General features: G+C 36.9%; 1 protein-coding gene across 1 annotated transcript in view; it reads right to left on the reverse strand.

Annotated features, from left to right (window-relative positions):
- Positions 1 to 1,365: 1,365 nt before the first annotated feature.
- Positions 1,366 to 27,860, reverse strand: part of tox (thymocyte selection-associated high mobility group box) — a 50,160-nt gene continuing 23,665 nt past the window's right edge. Inside the window, exons 3-10 of the mRNA XM_011486632.4 lie at positions 26,344 to 26,454; positions 20,443 to 20,727; positions 12,866 to 13,111; positions 11,020 to 11,244; positions 9,575 to 9,655; positions 8,997 to 9,488; positions 4,499 to 4,659; positions 1,366 to 2,700 (exon numbers count right to left, since the gene is read on the reverse strand). Coding sequence (XP_011484934.1) covers positions 2,664 to 2,700; positions 4,499 to 4,659; positions 8,997 to 9,488; positions 9,575 to 9,655; positions 11,020 to 11,244; positions 12,866 to 13,111; positions 20,443 to 20,727; positions 26,344 to 26,454 — 1,638 coding nt within the window. The 3' untranslated portion in view covers positions 1,366 to 2,663. The remainder of the gene's footprint in view (positions 2,701 to 4,498; positions 4,660 to 8,996; positions 9,489 to 9,574; positions 9,656 to 11,019; positions 11,245 to 12,865; positions 13,112 to 20,442; positions 20,728 to 26,343; positions 26,455 to 27,860) is intronic.

Genomic DNA, 27,860 nt, shown 5'->3' on the forward strand with positions numbered 1-27,860 from the left:
ACTGTCACTCTGCTGAAACTAAGTTCTAGAAAACGACACAGGTTTTTGAGTTTTGGCCAAAAGCAGTAAGATCATGATTAACCCTTGTGCTATCCTAGGCACTTTAACGTTGGGAGTTGGGTCATCTAGACCCACTAGACGGTACGCTGAACCTTTTTTCTTCAATGATTTGTGATCTTCACTGGTGTCCATGGATTACATGAAATCTTTCCACCTTTATCCACCTTTGTCATGGTAGGGAGAACATGTCAGTGGTCATCTTGACCCCATAGGATAGCACAAGGGTTAAAAGACCACTGGGAACGCTTTTAGAATGGATCAAAGAGGATTGGAGAGGGTCTTTAGTGTAGGAAAAAGGGATGGGAATAAGGCAATCATGTCACATTTGCATGGAGCTGTGTAAAAGTCTGTTGTGAAATGAGCAGCTCAGATTTCTTTAGTACTGTGATGTTACAGACCCTCAAGTCTAAAAGTCAAATATTTGATCTCCAGAAAAAAAAGAGGTTGACTTGGAGAAAAATGGCTTTCTACCTCTTAAACTCTTTAAACAAAAGCAGAACTTTTTTGTTGTTAATAATTAAGAAATACACATTTAAAAAAAGTAATAATTAGTTTGCTTTAAATCGTCATTTTACTATTGTGGAGCTACTTCCTTTTGTCGCTATTATACGTTTTAAAACTTCATTTCCTTCAGCCAAAAAAAGTTGTGTATTTGTACTACAAGTATGAGTCTATACAAAAGTGAGGCCTGAAGTTTACTATCTATTTGTTGTAAACTTAAAACTTTACAGTTTAGTCTGAAGAAGTATTTAGTTAGTATATGTCCTACACCATAGGTGTAGACCACAGACCACGGTCTATGGTATACATGCGATACCCGAGTTGTTGTTGTACTACTTTTTGCTAAGGGTTTATTCTTTTAAATCCTTACAAAATATGTAAATCATAATGTTTTTTTTCTGCACCCAGTTTGCTTGGTGGTCGAAATTAAATTACCCACAAAAATCAATTTCAGAGAACTCTCATGTTTTCATATCAATAAATAAAACAATAATTTTTTAGATACTTATATCTTTGACTATAATACAGACAAGGAATTTGCTTATTCCAGACTTCTTTCGGCATGTCTTTAAATTTCAAAAATTATATATTTTTTAAAAATATATTTCTAACCTCCCTATTTTTTATGTAAAGCACGAGAATAGATTTTCTGTTCAAGATGATTTGGTTTTGTAGCCAGAAAAGTACAGAGCATAACTAAGAATTTGATGACGTTTTAAAAATCATTTTGCAGAAAAGTAAACGTCTTTTTATCATGTGCAGTGAATTCAAAGAGCCGTGTAAAAAAAACAACAAAGAGTCCGCTTTTGGAGTAGACTGCACATCGATGCAGCACTTACTTTATTCTCAAACACATTATTAGAATCTAAAAATAAGAAAATCTTAATAGTTGTTGTTGCCCCGAGTCCTTTCATCTGCCAAAATAAAACAACAATATTACAAAGAGATACATAGTGAGAGAGAGATATCATTAACACTAAAACAAACCTCAGTTTGATTAAAGAAAAACATTAAACGTGGCCATCCCAGCAACAATTATAGTTTCTTAAATAGCGTCTGACCACAGAGAATAGAGATGACAAAAGAGGACATGCAACCCAATCAAGCGCTCCAGCATCTCATTAACACTTCACACACTCGCACACAGTTTGGATCCAAATCAATGTTATCAGCAGACATATGCCAGGAAGAGGAGCTTGCATCAAAAACTGCAGTTTTTCTTCTTTTTTTTTTAAACAATTATTTGACGTTTCATCCTTTTAGGGACTAAAATACATCCTATTCCTTCAAGAAAGCAGTGGAATCTTACATTATTCACAGTCCGTGCCTGCTTAAACAGGCAACAAACAGCTTGATAATATTGTTGCAGATACTTTTCATATGTCTTTGGCTGCAAGCAGCATCCAGTCGTCATCCATCATCGCTCTGAATCACCACCAGTTCTCTGCTTCTGCAGAGTCTGTGGGACTTCAGTCCATAAAGCAACAAATCATCGTGTAACTAAAGAGCCAGAGGGAACACAGTTTGACTAGTATTTGGTTAATTCTTCTTGCTTTTTGCTCTGCGCTCCTCTGGCTCTGGCTGCAGAAGGACACAGTAACTGGATTAAATCAAACAGAAAGAGAAAACAGTCGGCTTGGAATCTGCAACTTAAAAAAATTATGTTACAGCCATTTACAAAAACTTCTGGGACTGATGGTTTACATCATTCTTACATAATAATAATAATTAAAAAATGCGAGCAGAAAAGAACTTAAAGTTTGGAGTATGTACATCGGCATGGATCACAGCACAGGACCTGCCCATCTCTTGGTGGGTCTGCACAGTTTCTTTTTAAGTGGTAGATATACACAGCGTGTGAAAAACATACAGCCAAAAACAGACATTTTTATCCCTTCTTAACACTGTTCTACCTTAAGGACAGAAATTGTTCTAGAATTCTTCGGCTTAGGTCTTTTTTTAAGTGCTGAACTCAGATTTCTGCCCCAGTTTGTCTGCAAGTGCCCAGTGTGCGTTTCTGTTCACATGGGGTTTGAGGTTAGGACCAGGCGGGAGGCTGTGGCAGTGGAAGGGTTGAAGTTTGGTGTAGTTTCATCCTGAGATTAGCTCAGATACAGGGGCTTGTCTCTCTGCAGGCTCCTAAAGCAAAAGAGGAGAAACAGATGCAGTTAAACATGTCTCATCATTTTTGCGCATTTCAATTTTTTTATTTTTCAACCAAACTGACTTTTATGAATTTGAGTGCTCCCCAACCCCCGGGCTGTGGGCTGATGATTTTGATCATTTCAGTTCTGTTTATTTTCTGATTCTGAAGGAAGTTTTATTTTGGAAAACTACCAGAGTCTGTCCACCACATCCAAATATGTCTTAGTCTTAATGCACGTCAAGTAGTTGGCCTCTTTATGTGTCCGCTACCTTCGTAAAGTGGCTGCTCCCGACCAAAGCTAACAAAGTTAATAAAAACAGAAGTCATTGAGAAAATGGAGGAAGAATCTGTAAATCTGCTATTTACAGACAGAACCAGGAGTCTTCGTTGTGACAATTGTTGTTCTCACAAACCAAAGCCACTTTAGATAACTTGCAGCGACTGACTTTCTAATGTTACACGTCCGCTGATAACAAAGTTGCATTCAAGGTATCATATTTGGAAAATTCTCCTCTCATGACGGTTTTCTCTGCTTTATTTATCCGTCACACAGCAAAAGTCGGACGTGGCTTAAGTTAGCGTCCACTTTTAGGCGAAAATGTTCATCACATTTGTTAACTCAAAGTTTAAACCAGATGATATTTTACAGAAAATGAAATACATTTGTTTCAGATCAGTGGAAACTTGTAAAAAGGACATTTGAAAGTTTTCCTACAGAAAGACTAAAATAAAGAATTGCCTGTGTTAAATAGAAGTACACAATGAATCAAGATTGAAATCAAACTAAATATGATTCATGTTTTTGCCGTGAAACAATCTGATCTTGAGTTGAGCTCTCTGTTCTGATGGCAATTAAGTAAAAAAAACTAACAACACAGTAATGTTGCCGTTATTGAATTTTTACAAATCAGAAACAAAATCTACAAATTAATTAATTGAATTTGTAAAATATCTGCACAGTTTCAATTCTGTTAAACGAAATTTCACGTAGTAGCATTTTAATTTGGAAAATAGCTTAAACAAAATGAAACGCCAACTTCGCCCCCATTCGGACCCGTCCGTGAAAATATTGTCTGACATTAACCGACCCGTGGCCTGAAAAAAGTCGAATAATAATAATCCACAATCCTCAGCAGATTTCATGCAACAAAAGAAAATCTCTGTGTAATTCTGAGCAAAATATTTCCATCTGGGGTTTTTTTCTGTTCGTTTGAATATGCACATAAAGTGTGAATGTTGCCGACAGAAAGTTTTTCTGCTCGACTGGGTTGGAAAGATGTTGTTTCCATTAAAGCAAAGTGTGACAAAGTGCAACAGAAGCAAAGTGAGTAAACAAACAAAGCATGTAACACCCGCTGAGGTCTTTGCTCCACTAGAGAGATGAGAAATAAATGAAAACATCAGGTCTGTGTGGAGAGATATGGAAACTCTAACCTTCAGTATGAAATATTCATAGTTTTTTATTTTGGTTTTTCTAGAAATGACATCATTGGATTATCGCTTCATTTTATGCTGTCTTTGGAGCGCCAAACATTTTTTTTAGTGTTGCATAATTGTTTCCCCAACACATTGTTCTTTTGCTCAATAAGTTAGTTTTGCAAAACCAATTCATCTTTTCTTGGTTGCAGTTTTTCCTCATAGTGGACATTGGATGTGGTCACATGACTGACTGGTTTCTAAATAACGGTTTGAGAGTTCAACGAACTGGAGCCAGATCACTTCCTCATGTCACCACTAGGTGGCTTGTAAGACAATCGAATCAAGTTTCCTTTACTCTGCTGTAAAACATACCCGTTGCCATGGTAATCAGTGCTCCAGTCCAAAGAAGGGTGGTGGTTGGGAGTGTGTCGACCCAGCTGGTGGTAGTCCACTGATGATGACATCACCGATCCACTGTTCAGCATACCCCCTCCCATTGGCTGATAGTCAGACTGGAGGGAAGGAGCATATCCCTGTGAGGGAAAATAAAAACACTCAATTTTGTTTTACAATGGAACGAGTTTCTGTAAGGGCTGACTCATAACTGCCCTGACAGGTAGGTACGGGTCACTCGGTATGCCCGAAAAGGGAAAATGTTCGTGGAAATGTTTTTCTACAGGCATGCAGTGGGCGACAGGTCATAGCGAACATTAAAACAACACGTAACAATAGGTAAGCAGGTAAGACAGGCACGTCGTACTTATTTGACATTTTTTAACTCCTCCCAAACCCGGCACAATGCTCATGGGGCCCATTAGTGCTGTAAGTGCGCACTCATTGCGCGCCCCTTGCTGACTGTTAGAAATGAGTACATTAGACAGTCAGACGGTACATAGTGTGGGTCTGCTACGGCTCCTACGCATCACCTGCAAACCCCGTGCTTGCAGCATCTTTGCACGGTCAGTAAGGAACCAACACGTGTAGCTTCCTAACGACTAGAGCGTACCGTAACAGCACCGTACGACAGCATCATACTACTTACCTTATCCTTAAAAATACTTCACTCAAGGAAACTACACCAGCGCTCCCCCTAAGATGCAGCTACTCCTCTCTATGACAACTCTGGACAACCCCAAAAACCCACAGCACCCGCAGTTAACAGAGTGAACCCCCATAACAGATCCAATGACATCATCAAAAAACTTCTTTCTGACAGAGAAATAAACAGAGCTGCTTCGCTTCAACTTAAAGTGGAAGGATGTGATCAGATTGGGAGACATAAGCAAACATTCAGGCTGAGAAAGGGAGAGGTGCACGCTGGTGTTCTAAAACAAAAAAAAAACAAAAAAACAAAAATCCTAAAAGCCAGTTATTCTAGTTCGGCGCCTGCTTATCAACACGGTCAGCAGTGGGAGCGGCTGTGAAACACAACTCTTAAAAAAGACTAGAGTTCCTTCATACTGACTGCTTTATTTATCAGTCACAGCATCATTGAAATTAGCCTTTAAGAGCAGGAAGTGGTCACGCTTTGCACCAGCATTAATTACATCCAAGGGTAACGTTTTGATAACAGAACGAGGCTGAACGTGTTTTGATTAGAATTTAATTTGGAGGGTTTTGCTCTAATTTAAAGTGGACAAGTCAAACCCAGCGCACACACCAATGAGCCGTTATTAAGCTGCCTTTAACTTTTCTTTTTAGCTTTCTCCCTCCTTCAAGCAGAAACATGGCCGTTTTCTGCAGAAGCTTCTCTGCTGAAATGCTTTGAAACTCACAAGAGGTTTCAATGAGACCCTAAATCTGCGTTGCAGTTAAACATCAGCGGTAATTATAAAGCATTTATCATTCTGATGAGTTTATTTTATTATCTACTAGAGTTTTTGCATAGAAGTAAATAATGATTTTTATATTTACAAGAATTAGAAAAAAGTCGTCATTTTAGAAGAATATTTGTAATGTTATGAGAAAAAAGGAAAGATTTACGAGAATAAAGTATCAAATTATGAAAAGAAAAGTTGTCATTTAAAAAGAAAGAAGTCGTAACATGAGAAAAAAAGTTGAATATTTTCATGAATAAAGTCAACATTTTAAGAGAATAAACAACCGTTACAATTTCACAAGTTATAAATTGATAATTTATGAGATTAAAGTAATAAATTTATGAGGCAAAAGGCTTTTTACTAGGAAAAAAGAAACAACAAAAATGAACAAATATCATGTTTGGAGACGTAGAGTGCATTGTAAGCTGTTACTTCATTGGTTTCACAAATAAAAAAACACTAAGTTCTTCAACAAGTCAACAATGTTTTATTATAAACATGAGGACATCAAAAAAGAATTTGCAGGAAAGTAGGCCTCTTCAGAAGAAGAAGATCCTTAACCCACAAGGTGTAGTATTCTGCGCTGTTTACATCATTAGCAGCCTAGTTGGAGAGATCCAAATACTGTACATGCCTTATGGCATCGGCCTAGAAAAAGGGGTGCATTTATGGATTTAGTTAGCCCGTAATGTGGATGGAGGCCAAAACACCCAACTTTATTTATGAAAGCACAATGCTCATTTCTTTACAACTTTATTTGTGTAGAATTATGACTTTTTTCTCATTATTTTATAACTTTATTCTTGTAGAATTATGACTTTTTTCTCATTATTTCATAACTTTATTCTTGTAAAATGACTTTTTTCTTATTGTTTTATAACTTTATTCTTGTAAAATGACTTTTTTCTTATTGTTTTATAACTTTATTCTTGTAAAATGACTTTTTTCTTATTGTTTTATAACTTTATTCTTGTAAAATTATGACTTTTTCTTATAGTTTTATAACTTTACACTTGAAAAATGGCTTTTATCTCATACTGTTCCAGCTAATAACGCAAATGTTTTGTTTTTTCATGGTATAACCCTCGCAGGAATAGTAGGATGGTGAAGGAGAAGGTAAGATGTAAAGATTAGGAGGAGACGGGAAGGGAGGTGAGCATGCCTTTAAACTTAAGACACTTGAGAGAAGCGAGGGATGGAAAAACGAGTGAGAGCGACAACAGCCATGAGTATGTGCACAAGCGGAGGACTGAAAGGGAAGTTAATCTGAGTGTTGTGGGTGAAAGAGGAGAAAGGGGAGGACAGCAGGTGGTTGGGTCCTCCCCCCTCGCCTCCCCCTCTCCTCCTCTACCTCACCTATTCATCTATTGTTGAACAAATTCTTCTCGTTCACTCTTTGACAAAGACCCCATCTGCCTCCTTTGTCTCTCCCTCCCTTCCCCCATCAGTTTTCACTCTTCACCCAGTTTAAAAAAAGTTTGGAGCTCTGTCACTTGTTCTCTTTTATTATTTTTTTTTAACTTTCATTTAATTTTTTTCTATAAAAACATGGGAAATGAAGGAAAGACCGAATTATGAGAATGTGGGATTTGAAACGCCTGCATGAAAGCAGGAACAAAATTAGAACTGAGACTTCACTGTATTCCTGAGACTCATTTTTATCTCTGAGCCTCACCTTAGACCTCAGAAAAAAATCATATTAAAGGTAATCCTCCTCTTCCTCATGCCTTTGCAAAATGACTGTTACCAACCAGTGGTGTTAGAAAGTTAGATAATAAAGAAGTGGAGGTGAAGAGAGACTAACAGAGTCAGTTTTTCTGGAACTAAGTCACAAACTAATCATTAAATCAAATCTTTGTAAATTCTTATTGTTATTTTAATCAAATTAACACATTTCCTGTTGTGGCATATTTTTTTATTTGCACTGTAACTTTTTGAGACATAAAAAATGAAAGTTAAGTCAAGAAGAAAATGTTTCTCTGCTCTTTTATAAGAAAAACAAGAATCATAAAAATGAAAGTTTCCAAAATAACATGAAGGCCTTTTGTCATCTCACTCCAGCCCCTTTTTTAACTAAAATCTTTCAAGTTGACCTGCTTTATAAAACATTCACAAAGCTGGCAGGAGAGGTGTCTAAAATTAAGGATTTATGGGTTTTATGCACAATAATATTAAACTATGATAATATTTCTTGTACTATTTGCTGAAGCAATAAATCTAACATAAAACGACCCTTGAGATGTGCAGTTAAGTCAATTTAATAAATCAATCCCCTCAGAGTAAAAATTATATGTTGTGAAATAAAGAAAAATTCTGCATTAAATTCTTAAATACTTCAAAGGAAATAAGTAACAAAATAATTGGATTTCTGGGCTGCACAGTGGTGCAGTGGTTACCTTTTCTGTGTGGAGTTTGCGTGTTCTCCCCCATACATGTGTGGGTACTCTGGTTTCCTCCCACAGTCCAAAAACATGCTTCATAGGTTTACTCTAAAATACCTGTATGCACAATGTGGGTGAGTGTGTGTGTGTGGCCCAGCAACACACTGACGACCTGTCCAGAATGTACTCTGCCTCCTTCAATACAGTTATCACATGACCCCATCATCACCATGACCCCAAAAAGCATAGATGGGTGGATGGAATTTGATTTCTGCTTCTGTTTCTAGGGTTGTGGTAGTGATAGAACACCGGATGGTATTCTTTAACGCAAAAGTTGGAGCTATGCTCTATATTGTAACAACTGCTTTAGACTGAGAATTGGTCTGAGCTTAATTTGATAAAACCTCATCCCATCAAATTTTGGTCTTTTTAAAGTTTAAGATGATGCCACATAACAAACCCGCTCAGGTGTTGGAAAATGGAAATAAACAGGCGGAGCATTTGTCTAAAAGATAAAGAATTTAGATTGAAACATTGAAATGTTGAAACAGAAATAATCGTTTCTTCCAAACAAGAGTTTTCATTCTATTGCTTGTTTTTTCTCTGTATATTTAGTCCTTTTCTTATGTATTTTGGGGATTCACTAGTTAAATAATGAGTGAGACTGACCTGTGAAATGGCAGGGGAGTGTGTCATTCCCAGTGAGTGTCCACTGAGCTGCTGGTGCTGATGGTGTGGACTGTGCAGACCCCCCAGGTGTGCCTGGCTGTGGAGAGGAGGGCTGACCTGGAGAGGGGGGGTGGTCGCCGCGGCCACATTGCTGAGGGACATCGCTCCCTGGTGGGGGACGCTGCTCCGCGGCACAGTGCCCCTGGAGGACAGGGCGTGTAGCTGGGCATGGATTTGAGGGTGAGGAGGGGGCAGGTGTGGGCCAAGACCAGGACTAGAGGCGTGGGAAGGATGCTGGGGGTGGTGGTACTGCATGTACATGCCCGAGTGCTGATGGGGAGAGAGGGAATGAGGGTGAGTGAGGGCACCGGGGGAGGAGTGCTGTCCTGGGTGCCCGGGGTAGACGGAGGGTTTGGGTGTGAAGATTGAAGTAGAAGAGGAGGATGTGGAGGAGGAGTGGGGCGGCTTCATCTCAGAGTGATCGTTGTAGCTCTGAAGAGAACAAAAGAAAAGTCAAAAAGAGAAACGTCAGCTTTCATGTTTGGTTGAGAGTCAGAAGCTGAGAGTGAGAGCAGCACCTGTGAGACCAGGCTGGCTCTGTACGCAGCCAGCTGCTTCAGATACTCCTTCTTAGCCGTCTCCGTCTTCTTCTTGTACACCTACAACACATTTAGACCACGTCAGAACAAACACCTCTTTTCTAGCAAAAATTGGATTTACAAATGACAACAAATAGCTTTACAGCATTTGACAATAAAAAACACAAACGAAAAAACAAAAATCCCCTGAAGAACACCACGGTTACAGCTGTTACAGGGAAGGAGGAACTGTTTATGTCACCAAATCAGCATGAATGGAGTTAATGGGAATATACAGAAATTGAAATGAGGCCATGGTATATCTCACTTAAAATTAACCTAAAGTCTCCGAAAAAGAATGTAAGAAAAAATATTTAAAAAAATGGAAAATGTTAATGATTTAAAGCAAAAATGATCAATTTGAGCAAAAGTACTCAGTGTCTTATTTTATACTTTATATGAGTTTGAAGGGGAGGAATGTGGGAATAAAGCTGCAGAGGTGCTGACGTCAGGTTTCCGATGCTGCAGTCTGGAACAGTGATGCTTGAAAACACTATCAGTTTGAATTCAGACACAGGACGTTTTTGCCGGGCTTTCTTTAATTCTGGTTCTGATGACACATTTTATAAACTTTCAAAGTTTAAAGGAAGGAATCTTCAACTTTCTACAAACAAAAATCATTTAAATGCTAAAACATCAATCAGTTCTACTTTTTACGAATAAATTTGGGATAAAAAATTTTGATTGGTCCATTTTTAACAGATTAAAGTCTTAAAAAATGTGATCTAAAAAGAACCGAATGAGACTTTTCCTCCTAATCATGTGGTCACAGATCAATAGAATGGGCGCCAGGTTTTCTCTTTCTCTCCTTTTTTTAAATATTGTTAACATTTTTCATATTAGGTTTGATTAATTTGGGTAAATATTAAAATGCTGGATTGTTCACAGCAAATCCATATTTATTCATCTGTTTTAGAACCTAGGTTGCCCAAAGAAAAAAGTATAATAATTTATAAACACAAACCAAAACTAAGCTGCAATTTGATTTATAGAAATAAAATAATATTTACGAGAAAGGAAAATTATAAATATTATACAGCTGATAATCCATACAACTTATATACCAAGCAATTCTTTAGTGTTCTTTTCTTTCAAAGTGATGCTAAAATAAGTCAAATCTTGGATTAAATGGTATGTTGCGAATTACAGTGTTGAAGGGGTTAAATGTTGTTCCCAGATGTAACCTGCAGTAAGCAGCTGCAGCAAACTAACTTAAGATACACAAGATCTAAAAGAACTGTTGTCATCAGTCTGGTAAAGTCTCTTGTGTTACTTTGAAGCTGGCTCTCCTCATGACTCCATTGAAACATCTCAACATGAACCCGTGATCAGAAATTAGGGAAATGTCTCCACAGTTGGAACCGTGCACAGTTTTGGGGATGTACCTGTTTCTGTTCTTCCCCCAGACCATCCCACATGGAGGCCACGATCTTTGACACCTCCCCAAAGGTGGCGTTGGGGTTCTGGGCTTTGATGTTGGCCTGCGTGTCCCTGAAGAACAAGGCATAGGCTGACACTGGCTTCACGGGCTCATTGGGGTCCTTTCGCTTCTTTTTTTTGGGCGTCTTGGGTTTCTTTGAGATGTCCACTGCGGCTGGTCGCTTCTCTCCCTGTTCAAGCACAGAAACAAAAAAAAAATGGAATTTATGATGGCTGCAGAGATGGACAGTATGGGAAATGCACCATATTTAATAAATGTTGTGAAGAAACGATCATAAAAGGACACAAGTATGATATTCATATAGCTAAAGCTCAAGCAAAAAATGATCAAACACGACAAAGCTGCTGCAGGATTAGACTGGTTATCATTCAGCAAAGATGAATCATGGGGGAACTCCCAATAAATCAGCAGAACAGGCAGAAGCCTGAGTAAAAAAAAAGATCTACGCTACAACCAATGCACACATTTGTTTAAATGAAGTCTGTATTAAACTAAAGAAATAGTGAAAGCTGCTGTGCAATTGCAGGAAACAGTAGGAAAGACATTTTAGACGGTAAACTGTAATAAAAGCATCAGTTTCTCAGGTTTAAGGTTTCATTTTCCCAAAGATTATTTTGAAATAGATTCAATATTTAAAAGATTACCGTAGCTAAAAGTTTTAGGTCTTAGAAAATGACATTTATACACAAATAACCTGTCAAATATAAAAAAATTGAAGTTTATTGTGTCTTTCCCAAAAAACAATTTTAATACCAACCAAATGTCTTATTCAATTGTTATTAACCTTAAAAACTTAAGAGATGAACAGAAATCAATGTCTTTAAAGTTTAAATCTTCTGCTGTGTTTTTTTATACTGCAGCTTTGATTTTTACCTTAAGATCACACTATTAAGGGGAATTATTATCATAAAAATTGTGATGTATTTAAAAAATGGGCTATTTTAGCTACCTTAAGTAATTGATATCTAATGCCCGTGAAATTCTGAGCGCCAACATTTTATTTTTTAGTACCGGCATTTTAAAGTTTACTTTTTGTAAAAGGAAAAAAAAGAAAACCAGCGGAACACTTTTTATCTACTATGAATAACAAATATTGAAATTCATAGCCCCAAAACTCATGAAAGCAGGTTGAACCAAAAAAAAAAAAGCAGCAGGAAACAAACAGATTCGGTTACAGGCGAGGAAAAAAAGAAACGAATAGATGCTGCCAGCCAAAACAAAGGCAGAGGGAAACAGTACTCAAGATTTTCCATCAGCAAAGCAGAAAAAAGTTTTGAACCAAACTTTTACATTTATAAAGTTCATGCTTTACTTTTAGGAGATAGTTTGGTCACACAAAATAAGACAGAACCTCTAGAGGATTGACATATTGACAGGCTTTTAGAATTCCTCTGACAGATTAAAGTGCGTTTCCCCTTCATTTTATTTTTTCATTGTCTTTTGATTTACAGCTTTGTATCTTATTATAATGTCTGCTCTAATTTTTAAGTGGAAAAAATATTTTCAGAATGTTTGACGCCTCATGGAAAACTTTAATTCAGATGTGTTGTTTTCTTTTTATTTTCCATCTTTGGAAAAGCGGAGGTCTAGGTTTTACTTTTACACACCTACTGCTCCCGGGTCAACTAGTAAATATTATTCAGCAGTGATGGTTTCATTTCCCCAGAATGAGCTTTTGCTTCAGGGCAGGACAGCTAACAGTGAGCGAGCAGGAAACATTAAAACTCTCCACAGTCACATGACTGAGCAAAAATGGTGCATGACACAGTGATGTTTCTGTTCTATTTTACCCTGAGTCCATCATCGTTGTCATCCTCGTGGGCTGAACTCGGGGGAGAAGGTGTGGCAGATTTACTTCCAGGAGGAGAAGGGGAATTGTGGGTAGCAGAGCTTCCATTTAGCCCCAGTTGGGGTTGGTTGATTGTGGACAAATGGTTTTGTTGGCTCATGCCTGATTGGCTCCTGGGTCCAAGTGCGGCTTCAATTGGCTGCTGGCTGCTGGTAAAGCGAGTATCTGAGTTCACCATCTGCTGCATCTGAACAAAGGAAGCAAGACATAATGACAGAGAACAATTAGATCTATATTTATCTGCAGCACATTTCAATCTGTTGATTTGGCCACTTTTTTCCTTTAAAAAGCAGCATAAAGAACTCATTTCTTATAATTAGTTTCATACTTTTGTCGGCTGTGTGCTTGAATCAATCAGAGAAGACTTTCCTTTTATGTGAACTATTTCAGCATCTCTTCATGCCTTCTGTTCCATAAGCTGCACTTACTTTGATTTATTACAAACCAGAATTTTCCACATATTCAGATGAGGTGCATCACTCTGAAACAGCAACAAGCAAAAGGCTGAAGTAAGTGCAGAAAACATGAAACGATGCTGAGATGTTCCTTGAACAGCTACCGCTCCAGCTGCAAGGCAAGGCTGAGTTTGAGGTTCACTTTTCAGTTTAGTTTTTAGAATATTTTGCTTTTTTTTCTTCTCCCAGCCACAAATCCAGGTATATAACCACTCTTCACTTGTTATAGCATTTATAATGAAAGCTTTTTAAGATTTGTATAATTTTTATTTTATTACATATTATAATTACCGTATTAGTACAATTTTCCTGTACCTTGAAATTTGTTCTCACATTTTAATTTTTTCTTCTTTGCACCTTAATGCTTGATCCCCAGAGTTGTAACAATTGAATTTCCCCATGGCTGGATCAATAACATTTATCTGATCTTAATTGACCGTTAATGTGTGGTTTTAGTTGCTTATCTAAAATCCTTAATATTATCTTTTCATTCCAGTTATTTAGCACTATCTTTATATGAATTATTTGAAGTTGCTTAACCTTTTATATTTCTTATTGAACCTTTACCTGCGGCAAAAGGAACCCACCTGTTGCACACATATTTAACACAATAAAACATATATGTCGCACCAAAGAGGAAAGGCGCTTTTAAAATCCCGAATGTAATGGATATAAAAAAGACTGCTTATATTTGGCAGTTTATAATAATGTTTGTAACGTGCTTAAAAAGCTTGACAAAAAAAAGCTTCTTATGAAGGTCCCTGCATTTCAAAGGACGAGGAAATCACAAAAGAATTAGTAATTCAAAAAAGAAAACCAAATTAACATTTTTCTTCATTTTACAGACCAGTTTTTACTGTGTAGCACCGTTCAAACAGAAACTGTGCTTTAGATGGGGGAAAAGTGAGTGTGGCTCATCATTTTCATGCTCAGCTACTCCAGATAATTGTTATTACTTGCACATCTAATAACCATGTGGAGGAAAGTCCTCTTAAGGTTCAAACAGCAGAACAAAGTGAGCATATAATTACGTTATACTGGCATTTATGAGCACATCAGAGGTCAGTGGAGACAAAAGAAAATGTTACAAGAAATAGTAAATGCTGAGAAGCGGTCTAATGAAAGCATGCTTAGCCTCCAATGGATGAAGAGAAACCGTCCTCTTCATCAAAACAGAACTTAATCCTAGGTGCATACTCAAATTGATTTGATGGGGAAACAAGACACACAACTCTTAACAACTAAAATGAAAGTGCACCAAGTTTTTTAACACTTATTTGGCAAATGGCCTTAAAAATGATTCAGGTCTCGGTCTACAGTGTCGCATTGGAATGAAGGAGCGACCGAGGTGCATAACATGTTTTTGTAACAGACTCAGTCCCGACAGAGAGCCTGCTTTTGCTCGGCAGAATTTGTGCAGCAGCCCTGGATTCACTTATAATGAAATCTGATAGTAACCGTGGCAACCCGGCAATACAGGTCTGAGGGTAGAGAGGATCAGAAGTCATTTAAAACATCAATTCCCATTTCCCACTCATGTGTAAGTACATCAATAGAGCTTTTTAAACTCCATTTGCTTCACTCCGGAGAAGTGGTTACATATCTGGAGGAGACGTGGAGTCCACAGGTGCAGACCCAATGAACGCCCGCATGGTTTTTTATTGTCCTTCAAGGCCTCAATAATTTATCGGAAAGTTGTTTATTGCAGGATATGAAGTCACCAGACAGCTTTGTCCACTCCTTTACCATCACATCTGCAACACGACCGTTTATCGCAGGAAACATGAAGGCACAGTAAATGTCAAAAATTACACTATTTATTAAGCCTGTTTTGAATTGAGAGCATAGAGTTTAGTCAGAACAACCAGAAAAAAAGGATAAAAGAGGAAGAAAATCATGCTGGTGTGACTCAGGCAGAAATCTCATCAGTTTTATCCAGTCTAATATTTAGTCATGTTTCAGCGTTTGATTATAATGAAACACAAATATTCATCAAACTGTCAGCTACCTGCAACAAGTGAACAACGAGTTTCTGTTAACCATGGTCAAAACCTGGAAAGACATTTATGATCATGCTAAAGAGGATGAAAATGATATTCCATTCAAATGTACATGAGCTCTGTGTCTGTTATGTATACGTCAGTTATACCAGAAATGCAATGCAGAACATGGACACATGAATCAAGATTTTCCTTTAAGGAAAACAGCAATGCTTTGGAGAAGTACAACAACCTTTATTAACTGCCAAGCATTCTTGAAGTGAGTCAGTCGTCTCAGATATTCTGTCCACTTCTCAGGAAAACAAAAGTTAACCAAAGCACGGGAACTTCAACACGAATATGAAGACGAAACCTTGGTGGCAGCGTCTATAACGTTTCCTCTTCGTAGGCATCGATTATTAGCAGATGTGGTCTGGGAGGTGGTGGACCCCCCCGGGGAACACATTACCTGTCCCGGGTTACTGGCAGCGGCTTGTGAAGACCGCTGTGGTATTTACATGGAACCAAGAGTGACATTTCTCGAACATGGGAAGCAGTTTCAGACTGATGTAAACGCAGGTGGAAATGCTACAGAATTTCATCTGTGGTTTGATTCTGGCCCGACTTGTGAGTTTAGAGAACGCAGACTAAGCAAAAAAATATTGCACTTTAAGGTCATAACCTTTTGACTTAAGGTCATTTGGAACATTTGTCAATCGGATCTGAGTTTTTGCCATCTCCAATAATCCCATTTTACCTATAATATATATATATATATATATATATATATATATATATATATATATATATATATATATATATATATATATATATATATATATATATATATATATATATATATATATATATTTATTTTTTTCTTTAATTGTCATTTTAATACATTAAAAAATAGAACGAAATTATCAACATGAAACCAAAAAAAACAAATTATACTGAAAGAATCAATGTTACTATGACTATTGAGGCTCAGAGGCTCATACTAACAGCCTTTGAAAACAGCTAATATCTTTTTAACACATCTACAATAAAACCAAAGGAACAATTTGCAAGTAATTACAGAAAGCAGGTTTTTAATTTCAGGTTTAGATTATCTCTGAACTGCTGACTCGAACAGGAGTAATCGAGGTCACATCACCGGCACAGAACCATTGCGGGGTTATCCCGGTTAAACACTACTCTAACCATACAGCACACGTGAAGGAAAACGCGAGAGGGGTTTTCCCTAAGATGTGACCAGGAGGTGGGCTGGGTGATCATAACCCCTCATTTTTGACTAATGTCTGACTCATCTCAGAAGAGAACACCTGGTTACACAACGTTCCACTCATGAGGATGTGCACGGCAGGGTTTCCACATCTGACCAAGTCATAACTTTGTTGTTCATTTAGTCCAAATATCTACTATTTGAAGAAATTAAATAAATATATTCAATGCAAGAGACAGTAATACTAACAAATTGTAAAAGTGAGGGAAATTGTAGAAAGATAACTTAATTTAACACATACACACATGCACACACACACACACACATATATACATATATATGTAACATTATTCAGAGATTGTTAAAAAAAATAATTACAATTTTAAGGATTTGAAGACATTTCAAGAAAAAATAACATTTCTGTAGGAATGTAAAAATATATGGTAGATGGATATGTATGGTGCTTTCCTGGAAAAAAACAAATTAGCTTTTTTGCTTCCCTTCTTTCAAACAAAGAGTATTCTTGATTACAGCATCGGTGCTATGAACATAAATCATAAAGATGTTGGAAAAACAGCAGTATTACAAAATTTATTAAATTCCATTAAAAACGTTTTATTTAAAATCTTTCAATCATTTTTAAAGGTAAAGTAGAAATAAAGAGCCGGAAAAATATAAGAAAAGTGAAAAGATTTGATTAAACGATTGAAATTGTGAGACCATTTTCTAAAAACGAAACACTTAATTTACAAAAACGCACAATAACCAACAAAAATTCAAGTAAAATATTAAAACATTTTGACAAAAATAGTATTATGTTTTTAGAAAGGGTTGTTTGATCAAACTCATTTTGACTTTTGCATTTACAACTTATAGATTTTTTTTTTTACTTTATTTCTACTTTCTACTTTATTTATTTATGTCTTTGTATCTATGCACCTTCAAATATTATCCTATAAACATACTTTAAGACTTTATTATTAAAGGGGCAGTCTTCAAATATTGCCATGTTTACAAAAAAGAACAGAAAATGCATGTTTCTTGCATAAATATTTGCACGCCTGCTAGAAGGTGTTGGTCTCTTTATTCACGCTTTTCCAATGCAAACATTTCTCAAACGACGGCATAACAGGCAGAAATTTGTATCTTGCATTTTGTGCAGCAGTGGATGTAAAACACAAACTTAAAAAAAGCTGTTAGTTTGCACGTAAATTAGGGCTAAATTGCAGGAACAGGATCAGCAGAACAGCAGGACACAATTGTCTAAATTAATAATTGAATGTTCAAGGAGAGAAAAGAACAAAATTTTAAAAAAAGAGCAGCCCACACCTCACTATTAACTACAACTCAATAGTCTTGCTCTGCTATTAATAAAACACACACACACAGTTATGCGCACACAATTTGACTAGAGTCTTTCAGGTCCCTTTTATACCCAACTCGATTAGGCTGAGCCCGTCGTGGTTGCTAGGCAACGGTAGTTCATGGACTGGCAGTAAATGTATGTTAGTATGGAAGTGTAAAAGTGAGGTACGGAGAAATGGAGAGAGATGGAAAAAAAAAAAGTGGGACTGAGAGAGGAAAAGAAGAGCTTCCCTTTCAGCCGCTGAATCAGTGATCTCCATTGTTCCAGTTTTAGCAGATTAATTAGACTGAATACACGGAGAAAAATCTCAGCTTAATTAAAAGCTGTTAAAAAAAACAGCATCTGTTGTGGTGTTTAACAGTCACACTTGTTCAGCACAGACGAGATTCAAGAGCTTTTTTTTCTTCTTCCAAACGGATTCCTAATATTCCATTTAATTTAGAGGTTAAGAATACACACAAAAGCCCTGAAAGATCACGAGTGGGAGGCGAAACAGTTTCATTCTCAATAAAAACAGGAGCAATCTGTGAAACAGATACCGACAAATAGAAAGCTGCTGTGAACCGACAGTTTGAATGACTGGTCTCCCTGAGCTTTCATTTCTTTACTGTATGACACAGCGTGCCACGGCTGAATGTCACAGGTAAAAGCACGAGTTTCACTTTACTGTGAAACGAAAATTTAGAATATGAAGAAAATGTCACTTCGACAGGCCTTCAAATAACACCGCCGTGGGTAATATCCTATTTCACACACTTACACAAAATGATAAAATATGAGAGAATACAGTTAAAGGATTTCTGTGGACCGTGACTCCAAATTCAACAGCTCACTGAGATTCTCAATTTACCTCCAATAACTTAGGTCAATAAACATTTAATCAAAAAACAAATTGGATGTCTTTCCCAAAGTGTGTCTTTTCTGAGCCCAATTCACCTCAGCAGTAGGCAGTTAACTTGACTGCAAGCTAGTTTCAATCCGTTTTGAACAGCTGAAAGGCTTAAGAGGGGCAGAAACTGTCAAGACCCCCGACCAAGGACAAAACAGGACGTTTTTCCTTCTGTACACCCTCCAGATGTTCATAGTTCAACCCAAAAAAACAGCTTTTTGCAGAACAGTGGAACTACAAAGGCTCCATGAAATATCTGAGCAACTGAAACTCTCATTATTGTCAGACATCTTAGATCAACAGGAAAACACATTAATAACCCAGTCCAATGACAATTGTCCTTTTGGTGTTTTTAACATGTACTGTATAAGAGAACTGGACTGAGAGAGTGTGACATCACGCATTAAAAATGCCTTACATCCGGCTCCAGCGAAACAGAGCCAATTCAGCGGCCATTTCTCTGTGATACGGATGCTGCTATTTGCAGCCAGACAATGATAGTAAGCAGTGATTGGTCTGAATCAGAGCTTTATAGCAACTACTGTCGCCGACCACGACAGTTCCTTGTTGGAAGTCCACACCCCTTCCAATGAAAGGGGGGTCGGGAGAATCTGTCAATCAAACATTTCAAACATGCTAACATTAGAAAGAACATGCTAAAAAATGCATTAGAGCATGAATGGCTATTCTGAAAAACAGAATGAGTTAGTAATAGCTGTTTATTTCTCAATAGAAGTCAATGGGATTTTGGCTTTTTGGAGGCAGGTACTTCCTTTTAGGAACACAAGCAGGGGGACAGCTCAGTCCAGTTCTCTTATACAGTCAATGGTGTTAACAGATGGGTGACAGAAAGAGGGGGCGTGGTTGCAACAATCCCTCCCACAAATCGGAGGTGAATTTTTAATGGGCTACTGCTGCTCTGCAGAAACTATGTCCTAGAAAACAGGTTTTGTGATTTTGCCTTAAAATGGCATAGTTAAAATAAAAAGAGCAATCATCTTTTGATCTGAAAAAGATCAGAAGATAATCGAAATAGGAATTTAACAGCAACTTAATAGAGTTTAGGTTAGTAAAAGGTCTCCTGCGTATATGAGTCACAGAAGAAAGAAAATTCAAGAAACCGAAAGGTTTCCCAGGAACTCATTTGAATGATATTTATGAAATAAGCAGAGATGGTTATCAGTATTTTGCAAATGAAGCCATTAAGATTACTACAAGTCTCCATTCATGTTGTGTCTAAAACTTAGAAACATTTGAACTAAAGTTGTTAGATATGAAAAACAAACAAAAAAATGTTCGCACCAGTGGAGTGCAGCGAACTGTCAACTGATGGAAAGAACCATAAAACCATTAAAATGCACAGCATGTTCCCTTCTGTGCTTTATGTTTGATAAATAATCTTCCAAAACCCCCCAAAATTGAGCAGAAGTCCAAATACTTGTGTGAGGACCAATCAAGACTATCAGTTAAACTGATATGGAGTGGAGAAGCTTAGATATTTTGTTTCCTGACCTCATAAATGTCTCCAAATGTAAATAATAATATTCATGTTGACTGGTCAGAACTGTTGATGCAGAAAACTGTGCTGGACCGGATGCACTCACCACAGAGAGCGTGCTGGTCATCGGGCCGTTGTCCGGGCTGAACGTACTGCCCTCCTGGTTCAACATGGCAGTTCCATCCTGGCCGGCGGCCATGCCCTGCATGTCCATGCCCTGCAGCCGGTACTGGTGGTGTGCAGCGGAGCTGGAGGAGGACTCCATGGGGTTGTACGGTCCAGAGGAGGAACTGTGCGGACCAGGAGGGGGCATCATGTGGTCTGGTAAAGTGGGTGGGGTGATGGGTGGGATGTTGAAATCTTCATCGCTCAAACCACTCACAGGATATGACTAGAAAGAAAAAGCCAACAGAAACAGTTAGTTGTTTCTGTCTATTTAAAGTCCCACCCCAATTGTCTTCTGATCTATTCAAAGTGTTGCCAATTGTCTTTTAATTATGATTATGATAAAAACCTGTGTTGTTTTCCAGGACATGGTTCCTTTGAAATGGAGAGGAGCAGAGTTTTTGGCCTGCCAATAGTAGATTTTACAAAACTACAAGCTTTTCCTACAGCATTTTTTCGTCTGCTCCTGATTCACAATGATTTGAATAAAGAAACCCCTTCGAAATGTAATTTTAAGCTTAATTTTCCTTCCATACGTCTTCCATCATCAAAAGAAAATATGCCACAAGAACACGTAAAAAACACAAAAACACCATTATCATTGAAGTGGGTCTATTAAGAGTTACTGACGTGGAACAAAGTCACACTCAGAGCTTAGATAAACTAGCAATGATGCCTTTAGCTGAGTGACAACTTGAAGAAAATCGATAACAATTGCATAGGGGACTATAAGAGACTGAAGTGTCATGAAACATTACTGTCAGAGTGAATGGAAGGTAGAGATTGTAAAAACCGCCCATTATCATTAGCTCAGAGATAAATCCTGTCTGAACTACACTTTCTTTCATGTACTCACTCCTCTTCCCTCCAAGCTTGAATCGCACACTAATTATCACTAATGATATTCCGAGACTTGAATGAAAGCTTTGTGAACAAATACTCACTCATTCAGCAGCAGAACAATATAGTAATTTAGGTGAACAAGCCTATTTTGCCTATACACACTGGCAGATCTTTAAATGCAAAGGAAACATCACAGCTAATTTGACATGCAAAAAAAAGCATGAGAAACACGTGAGAGGGACAGACGAAGAGGGAAATTGAGTGAGAGAATCAGGCAAAAGAAGAGTGGGAAACATAGGAGAGAAACGAGAAAGAGAAGCCTTCTCATACTAATCTGACAGAGGAGATCTTTTATAGAGACTGACAGCCTTTTTCTGCTTGGCTAGCCACACCAGTCCCTCCATCTCGCCCTCTTTTGCTCTTCATCTCTCACCATCCTTCTCCTTCCACCCCTCTTTTGCACTCTTGCTCGCCTAATCTCATCCTCGATTTCTCTTTCATCTCTGACTCGTTCATTCTTTCTCACTCTTCTCCGCTCTCTCTCCGCTCTCTCAGATTCACATGAAGCGTTTGCTTCTAAGTTGCATGACATGTGAGCTGAGTGATGAGTTACGGATTGAATCTTGTGGGTGTTTAAATATGTATTTTCTACAGCCACACTGGCTGACCGGGTTCCAAGCTAACAGCTTTACCACTTAAAAAAGAAATGAGGGACACAGAAACGGAAAACGTGAAATAAGAAATATGCAGCTTTTTTCACTATGGCGTCACTGGAAAGTGACCTGAAGAGTTAAGTTTGTAAAACTTTTAAACCACCTTTGCTTATCAGCTGCAACTTAGAAAATATAGGAACTTAATTTGTTGCTAATATATTTAGCTTACTTTTCATTGAGAGATAGGCAAAAGCATCACATGGCTGTTACAAATCAGATTTGATAAAGAGGTGCTGTTTGTGTTGTGAAATTTCCATCTTATTTTAACATTTTAAGCAAATATTTGCTGTTTAAAACCCCTAATAAACATGGATGGAAACCTCAGCAGGTTACAAATAAAAAAATGTGTTAACTAAACAACAATTAGTAGGGGTGTAACTATTAATTGACCTAATCAAATAATTGATTTATATCCAACCAGAACATTCCATCTGTGGCAAGTTGCTAATCAAATCGACCTATACCAATACAAAATCATTTCAAAGTAAAATAAATGGATAATAATCGATATTTGAAAATACCATTTGGATAGACACATGGCAGGTTTATTTTACTGTAACGCAAAAACGACCAAGTGCATCACAGAGGACCACAAACATGTGATGGCAGCAAAAATGACTAAACCATCGTTCCAGACCAATGTGTGAAAACACTTTTCAATTTTGCAAAGACATGTGACCGTCCAGTGTGTGAATGTTCTAATAATGTTATCTTTGTATTATTTTGATGTGGAAAAACAAAAGTGGGCTGAACTTTGTAAATCTAAAATATGAACGGATTTGACACCCTTCTTGTTTACTCGTTTGTTGTACACATATTTAATTGACACTTGATTATCTTGCAAGAAGCACGAGGGATCTGGAAAACTTCACCTGCTCTGTTCAGTACCAGATATTTATCTCTGAGTCTCACCGGTTGAATTTTTGGCAAAAGATGTCCATGATTAATTTTAGGTCAGTAAATCAATATCGACTATGAATCGGATTGGCAACCACAAGGGATGGCAGGAATTAAATTGTTAAAATGAATTGTAAGACCCTAACAATTATATATTTTGGAAAAACAAGGAGAAAGAAACTGCAACACATGGAATTTTATTTATCTTCTTTCTTTTTTAGTTTGATGGTTTCTGTCAAAGCCAACAAAACAGTGAACACAATTACAAACAGTTGCTTTTTTTCAGAAGTTCAAAATGCTTGACCATTTACTTATTCCAAAACTCCATGGTAATATATAAATGCACATAAACACATTTTTACATAATAAACGTAAACATTCTATATACAGGTTAGGACTAAATTAATATTTTCATAATTTGTCTCTTAATATTGCTGACTTTTAATGACTTTTACACATTTTGACCGGATAGATGAATTAAAATACGATGAAAATCTTTGTTATAGTTGTATGATTATCAAAGGAAATGTTTATGTACAGAGGCGTATACTGGTTAACACATCAGCCTCACAGCAGAAAGGTACTATGTTGAATCTCTTCTGCTTTCTTTGTTCTGACTGGAATAAACCAGCACATCTCTCTTTTCTACAGCCTTACAACAAGCACACAACTTACTAATAAGGTTTCATCTTCAAGTATTCTTTGCGGTGAGCAGGCTTTCCTGTATTGTAAGTGACTCTTGGCCATGTCTTCCACAAAAAAGAAAAAGAAAAGAAAAGCTGTTTGGTTTGACTGAGTGAATGTGTCAGATGTGTGGGTTGAGGTTCAACCTCTATTTTGGTTGATGATACCTTTAGGGCCCTCAAAACACTAACCATAAAGATGTATGGAAAATAAATGGGTTTATTTTCCTTAAATTGTGCAGCACAAACGCAATAAAGGATCAGATTGTCAACAATCTTCCAAGACATTTGCAAATTCTAAACTGTCACACAGAAATGATGGACCTGTTTTCATTAGTGGGAGCAAACAGTGGGGTTTAGATGTTTTCCAAATAATCTACACTCTTAAAATGCATCAATTAGAAGAAAAGAATGCTAAAAATGAGGAAAAAACTGATCCTTTTTAAACAAATATTTTTGAAGATCGGTTTCATTTTAAGTCATCTCTATGAAAGGAGTTACTCATATCTTTCTGAACACTTTGTTCAGTCTTTCCAAAATTAAGTCTATAAAAGTCAATGATATCAGACCGAAGCCTTATAATTTACTTCAATATTTATCATGTACTGAGGACAAAAACAATCAGTTCCCTAACAGAGCTGCAGACTCCACATAAATTAAACAGGCCCTACCGTTTTCTGACTGCCTCTCAGTCTCCCTCCTTGTCCCACTCTATCATTTCTTCAACTTCTGCATAAATTACCCCTCTGTCTCACTCCCGGTCTGCTCTGCCATTCTTGTCAGTACAAAAGCCTGTTCCTTCTGCTCAGGAGACTTTTAGAAGGACTAATGTAGTCAGGATTAAGTTCTTAACAAATGTGTTCACATTACAAATGCAGTTCTCACAACTTCTTTTACATTTCAGACAGTCTGGAAATGTAAATATGGATGTGAGTGATCCACTATAAGCAGCGTTTACACATCCAGCTAGATTGAACGTATCTACTTATATATATATATATATATATATATATATATATATATATATATATATATATATATATATATATATATATATATATATATATATATAGATATATAGATATATAGATATATATATATATATAACCTTTCCTTATTGACTTAATTAAATCCCATTTGTGATAAATTCATTTACTTTTTCTGTTAGGATTGGGTCAGTAATCTCACAACTGGTTTCACTGCAATCTTTACCTGCAACTGTATGTTAACAAATGGCACAGTGCGGCAAGAAATCCAATTACTTCCCCAGGATGTAACTCCAGGAGATTCTCTAGATAACTGCAAATCCTTTAATATAAACAGAGCCGGAAAAAAAAGCCTCCAAGATTTTTAGAAAACCTTTTTCTTCTTAAAACATTTGTGACTGGTCAAAGCTTTTCCAATCTTGTTTGATTTGTTTACTTCAAATGTGATTACCTGAAAAGAACACAGGAGAAAAACTGTGACTAATAATGATTTTTGTGATATTAACCTGCACGTTAAATATATTACAAAAAGTAAAAGCCTTGATTATGCTGGCAAATTGACTTATCATGGCGTGATGTCCACTTTAGCTTCAGTCCTTTTGCCTATGCACTGTCTACTGGATTTTAGGCAGACATTTAACCTCAGGATGCAGTAAACATCATTTTGGATTACAGTGAAAAAGCTGAAAACCGAAATCTGAGGGGATCTTTCATTCAACGATTCCTCTTAATAAAGCACTAAGTTAACTTAAAACCTATTTTTCTAACATCTAAAGACTTTGTATTCTTGATATTTTTTGTTGTTTTGTTTTGTTTTTAGCCTGAAAAACAGAATTAAAGTCAACAGGATTTGCACTCATTTCAGTTTAATGTTCTTATTTATTATTTTGAGAGCAACAATAGCTAATGGATGTCAAACAGTTATTTATCAGTCAATTTACGTATCTGGATAAAGAATAGAATTTCATGCATGTGTGTGCAGCAGTGCATTCCGATTCATGTGGACTTCCACCTATAATGTTTTACATAAAGAAAGCATCTGAGATTTATAGAGTCAACAAACCTACATGTGGCAAAACTAACAGCAAAAAGTCATTTCATAAAGATAAAGAAAGTTATACAAAAACTCAAAGGTTTTTGACAGACTTGGCTGGTCTCCAGTACACATTGATACCAGCATACATAAATATGATTTATTTTTTTTAAAGTCATTCACTTTTTACTGTAATTTTCTCTTAATCCAGTCAGAGCGGCTGAGCAGTTCAATGACCTTTTCGTTTTTATTAGCGGTATAAAACTCCGACAGTATAATTTACGCAGTTCTCATAGCGCTGTTTCCTCTGTAGAGTTCAAACCTGTGTTTTTTCACACCCACAATCAAGCTCCACCCTTAACTTTTCACCTGTACGTGTGGGGGCGAGATGATAAGTCAACTGTTTATGATGTCTTTTTGTTTTCAGTAACTTAGCAACCCAGACTACAATCTTTCAAGATGGAGAAACTGGTCTGAAATGAGCTATTAAATTAGTTATTTAAATTGGACATTAATGGTGATGCATTCCTTTTCATCCCTAAGGATTATAAAATATGAAGTATGTGAGAGAAAAGTCTTAATGTCCAATTTACTTTTAAATGAAAATACGACATCTGATGGCTGTTGGAAGTGCTGGACTGGCTTTGTTGCGTGTGCGTTTGTGCGTCTGCGTGTGTGTACATTCACCCAGTGCAGACGGTGTATGTCAGCCATGTGTGCCTCCCTCCTCCAATGCTGGGAGGGTGGGTTGGGTGGCGTCACCTTGCTGAGAGGGTGAGGGGGCTGTGGCACACGGAACTGTGGGAAGAATCACAAAGACAAACAAAGATTTAAATGGGTCCAGAGGCCAGGAGGAGGTCAAAGGTCAGACCAAAAAAAAAAAAAAAAGAGGCCACCAAGAGTAGCAAGGACAAAACAAGAGGAAGGCAAAGATATTTTCTGCAAAAAGAAAAAAAAACTCAACCACACATACTTTGTCACACACAAATCAAACTGATATGGAGATGTCGTACTGGTTTTAAGAATACACAACTGAGCTGACGACATAAAGAGAAAGACATGCATGAGAGTCAAACTGCTATTTAGAAAGAGGCAGTAAATAAACTGTTTTTTTGTTTCTTTCTGATAATTCCTGATTGAAAACATTTACATGAAAAGAAAACATAAACAGACAGCAAACAGGCCAGTCAGTGAAGCTGTGATAAAAGAGGAAGTTCATTGATAATGCACTTTTTTATGACACCACACTTCTGCGCACTGAGGTCTCACTAAAACGCTCAGCAGTGTCATAAATCTGTGCAGAACTCAAAAGCAAGAAAGCCTAAATCTGTGGTACAGAGGAAAAAATTAAGTTTAGGATTAAATGTTAACATAGCTCATCATAACAGAGTATAAACAGGTGCAGCCAACTCATGTAAAAAAAAAGCATAGTTTTTGCACAAATTAAGATAGTGTAAAATTATTGCAATAATTAGCATGTTAATCAATTACAGCTTTAAAATTATCAATAATCACTCAAGGAGCTCATTTTTACAGCTGATATTATCTTTAAATGTCAAATTTCTTTGAGCAGCGGATAGAAAAACACTAAATGATGGGGAAGCTACTTGCTGGTGTAAGTGTTGGTTAAAATGATATAACAAGCCAATGAAAACGGAATATTTTTAAATAAAATGTGTTTGAGTTATGGACCAAAAAATAGAAAGAATCCCTCATAAATGAATAAAAAACATAAACTACATTTTTTAGGCATTAAAAAACAAATGTTTACCAGGAAGGTATCACTTAAGCTTGGTAAGTCCTGTTTTTTTAAAAGGAAAAAAACCTAAATTAATAGCATTTTCTCTAATAAAGAATATAAATTTGTTTAGAAATATTTGTGCAGCTTGGCTTCTTTTGTTCCTTTTGTTCTTTCTCTTTGTGACTCAGGAACGACAACGATGAGGGTCAGACCGGACAGAAATTGATTCTGATCAATAAAACATCTCTGGACTTCATTAAAACTTTCATAATAAATTCATCAATTATTCTTCCTCCCTTCTATTTGGGTCTTTTTTTTTTTTGCAAATGAAACTATGAATAAAACATCTAAACATTCAGTTCTATGCCATATAGTATGCTCTATACGTTGCTTTATGAATAATGTAGTGCTTCTTATTAATGTGGCCCTTCTTTGGCAGTGAGGTGAGTCTAACAAACAATAT

This window comes from Oryzias latipes, chromosome 17 (assembly GCF_053564925.1).
Source record: "Oryzias latipes strain Hd-rR chromosome 17, Olatipes_Hd-rR_3.1".
In the NCBI taxonomy this organism is placed as follows: Eukaryota; Metazoa; Chordata; class Actinopteri; order Beloniformes; family Adrianichthyidae; genus Oryzias; species Oryzias latipes.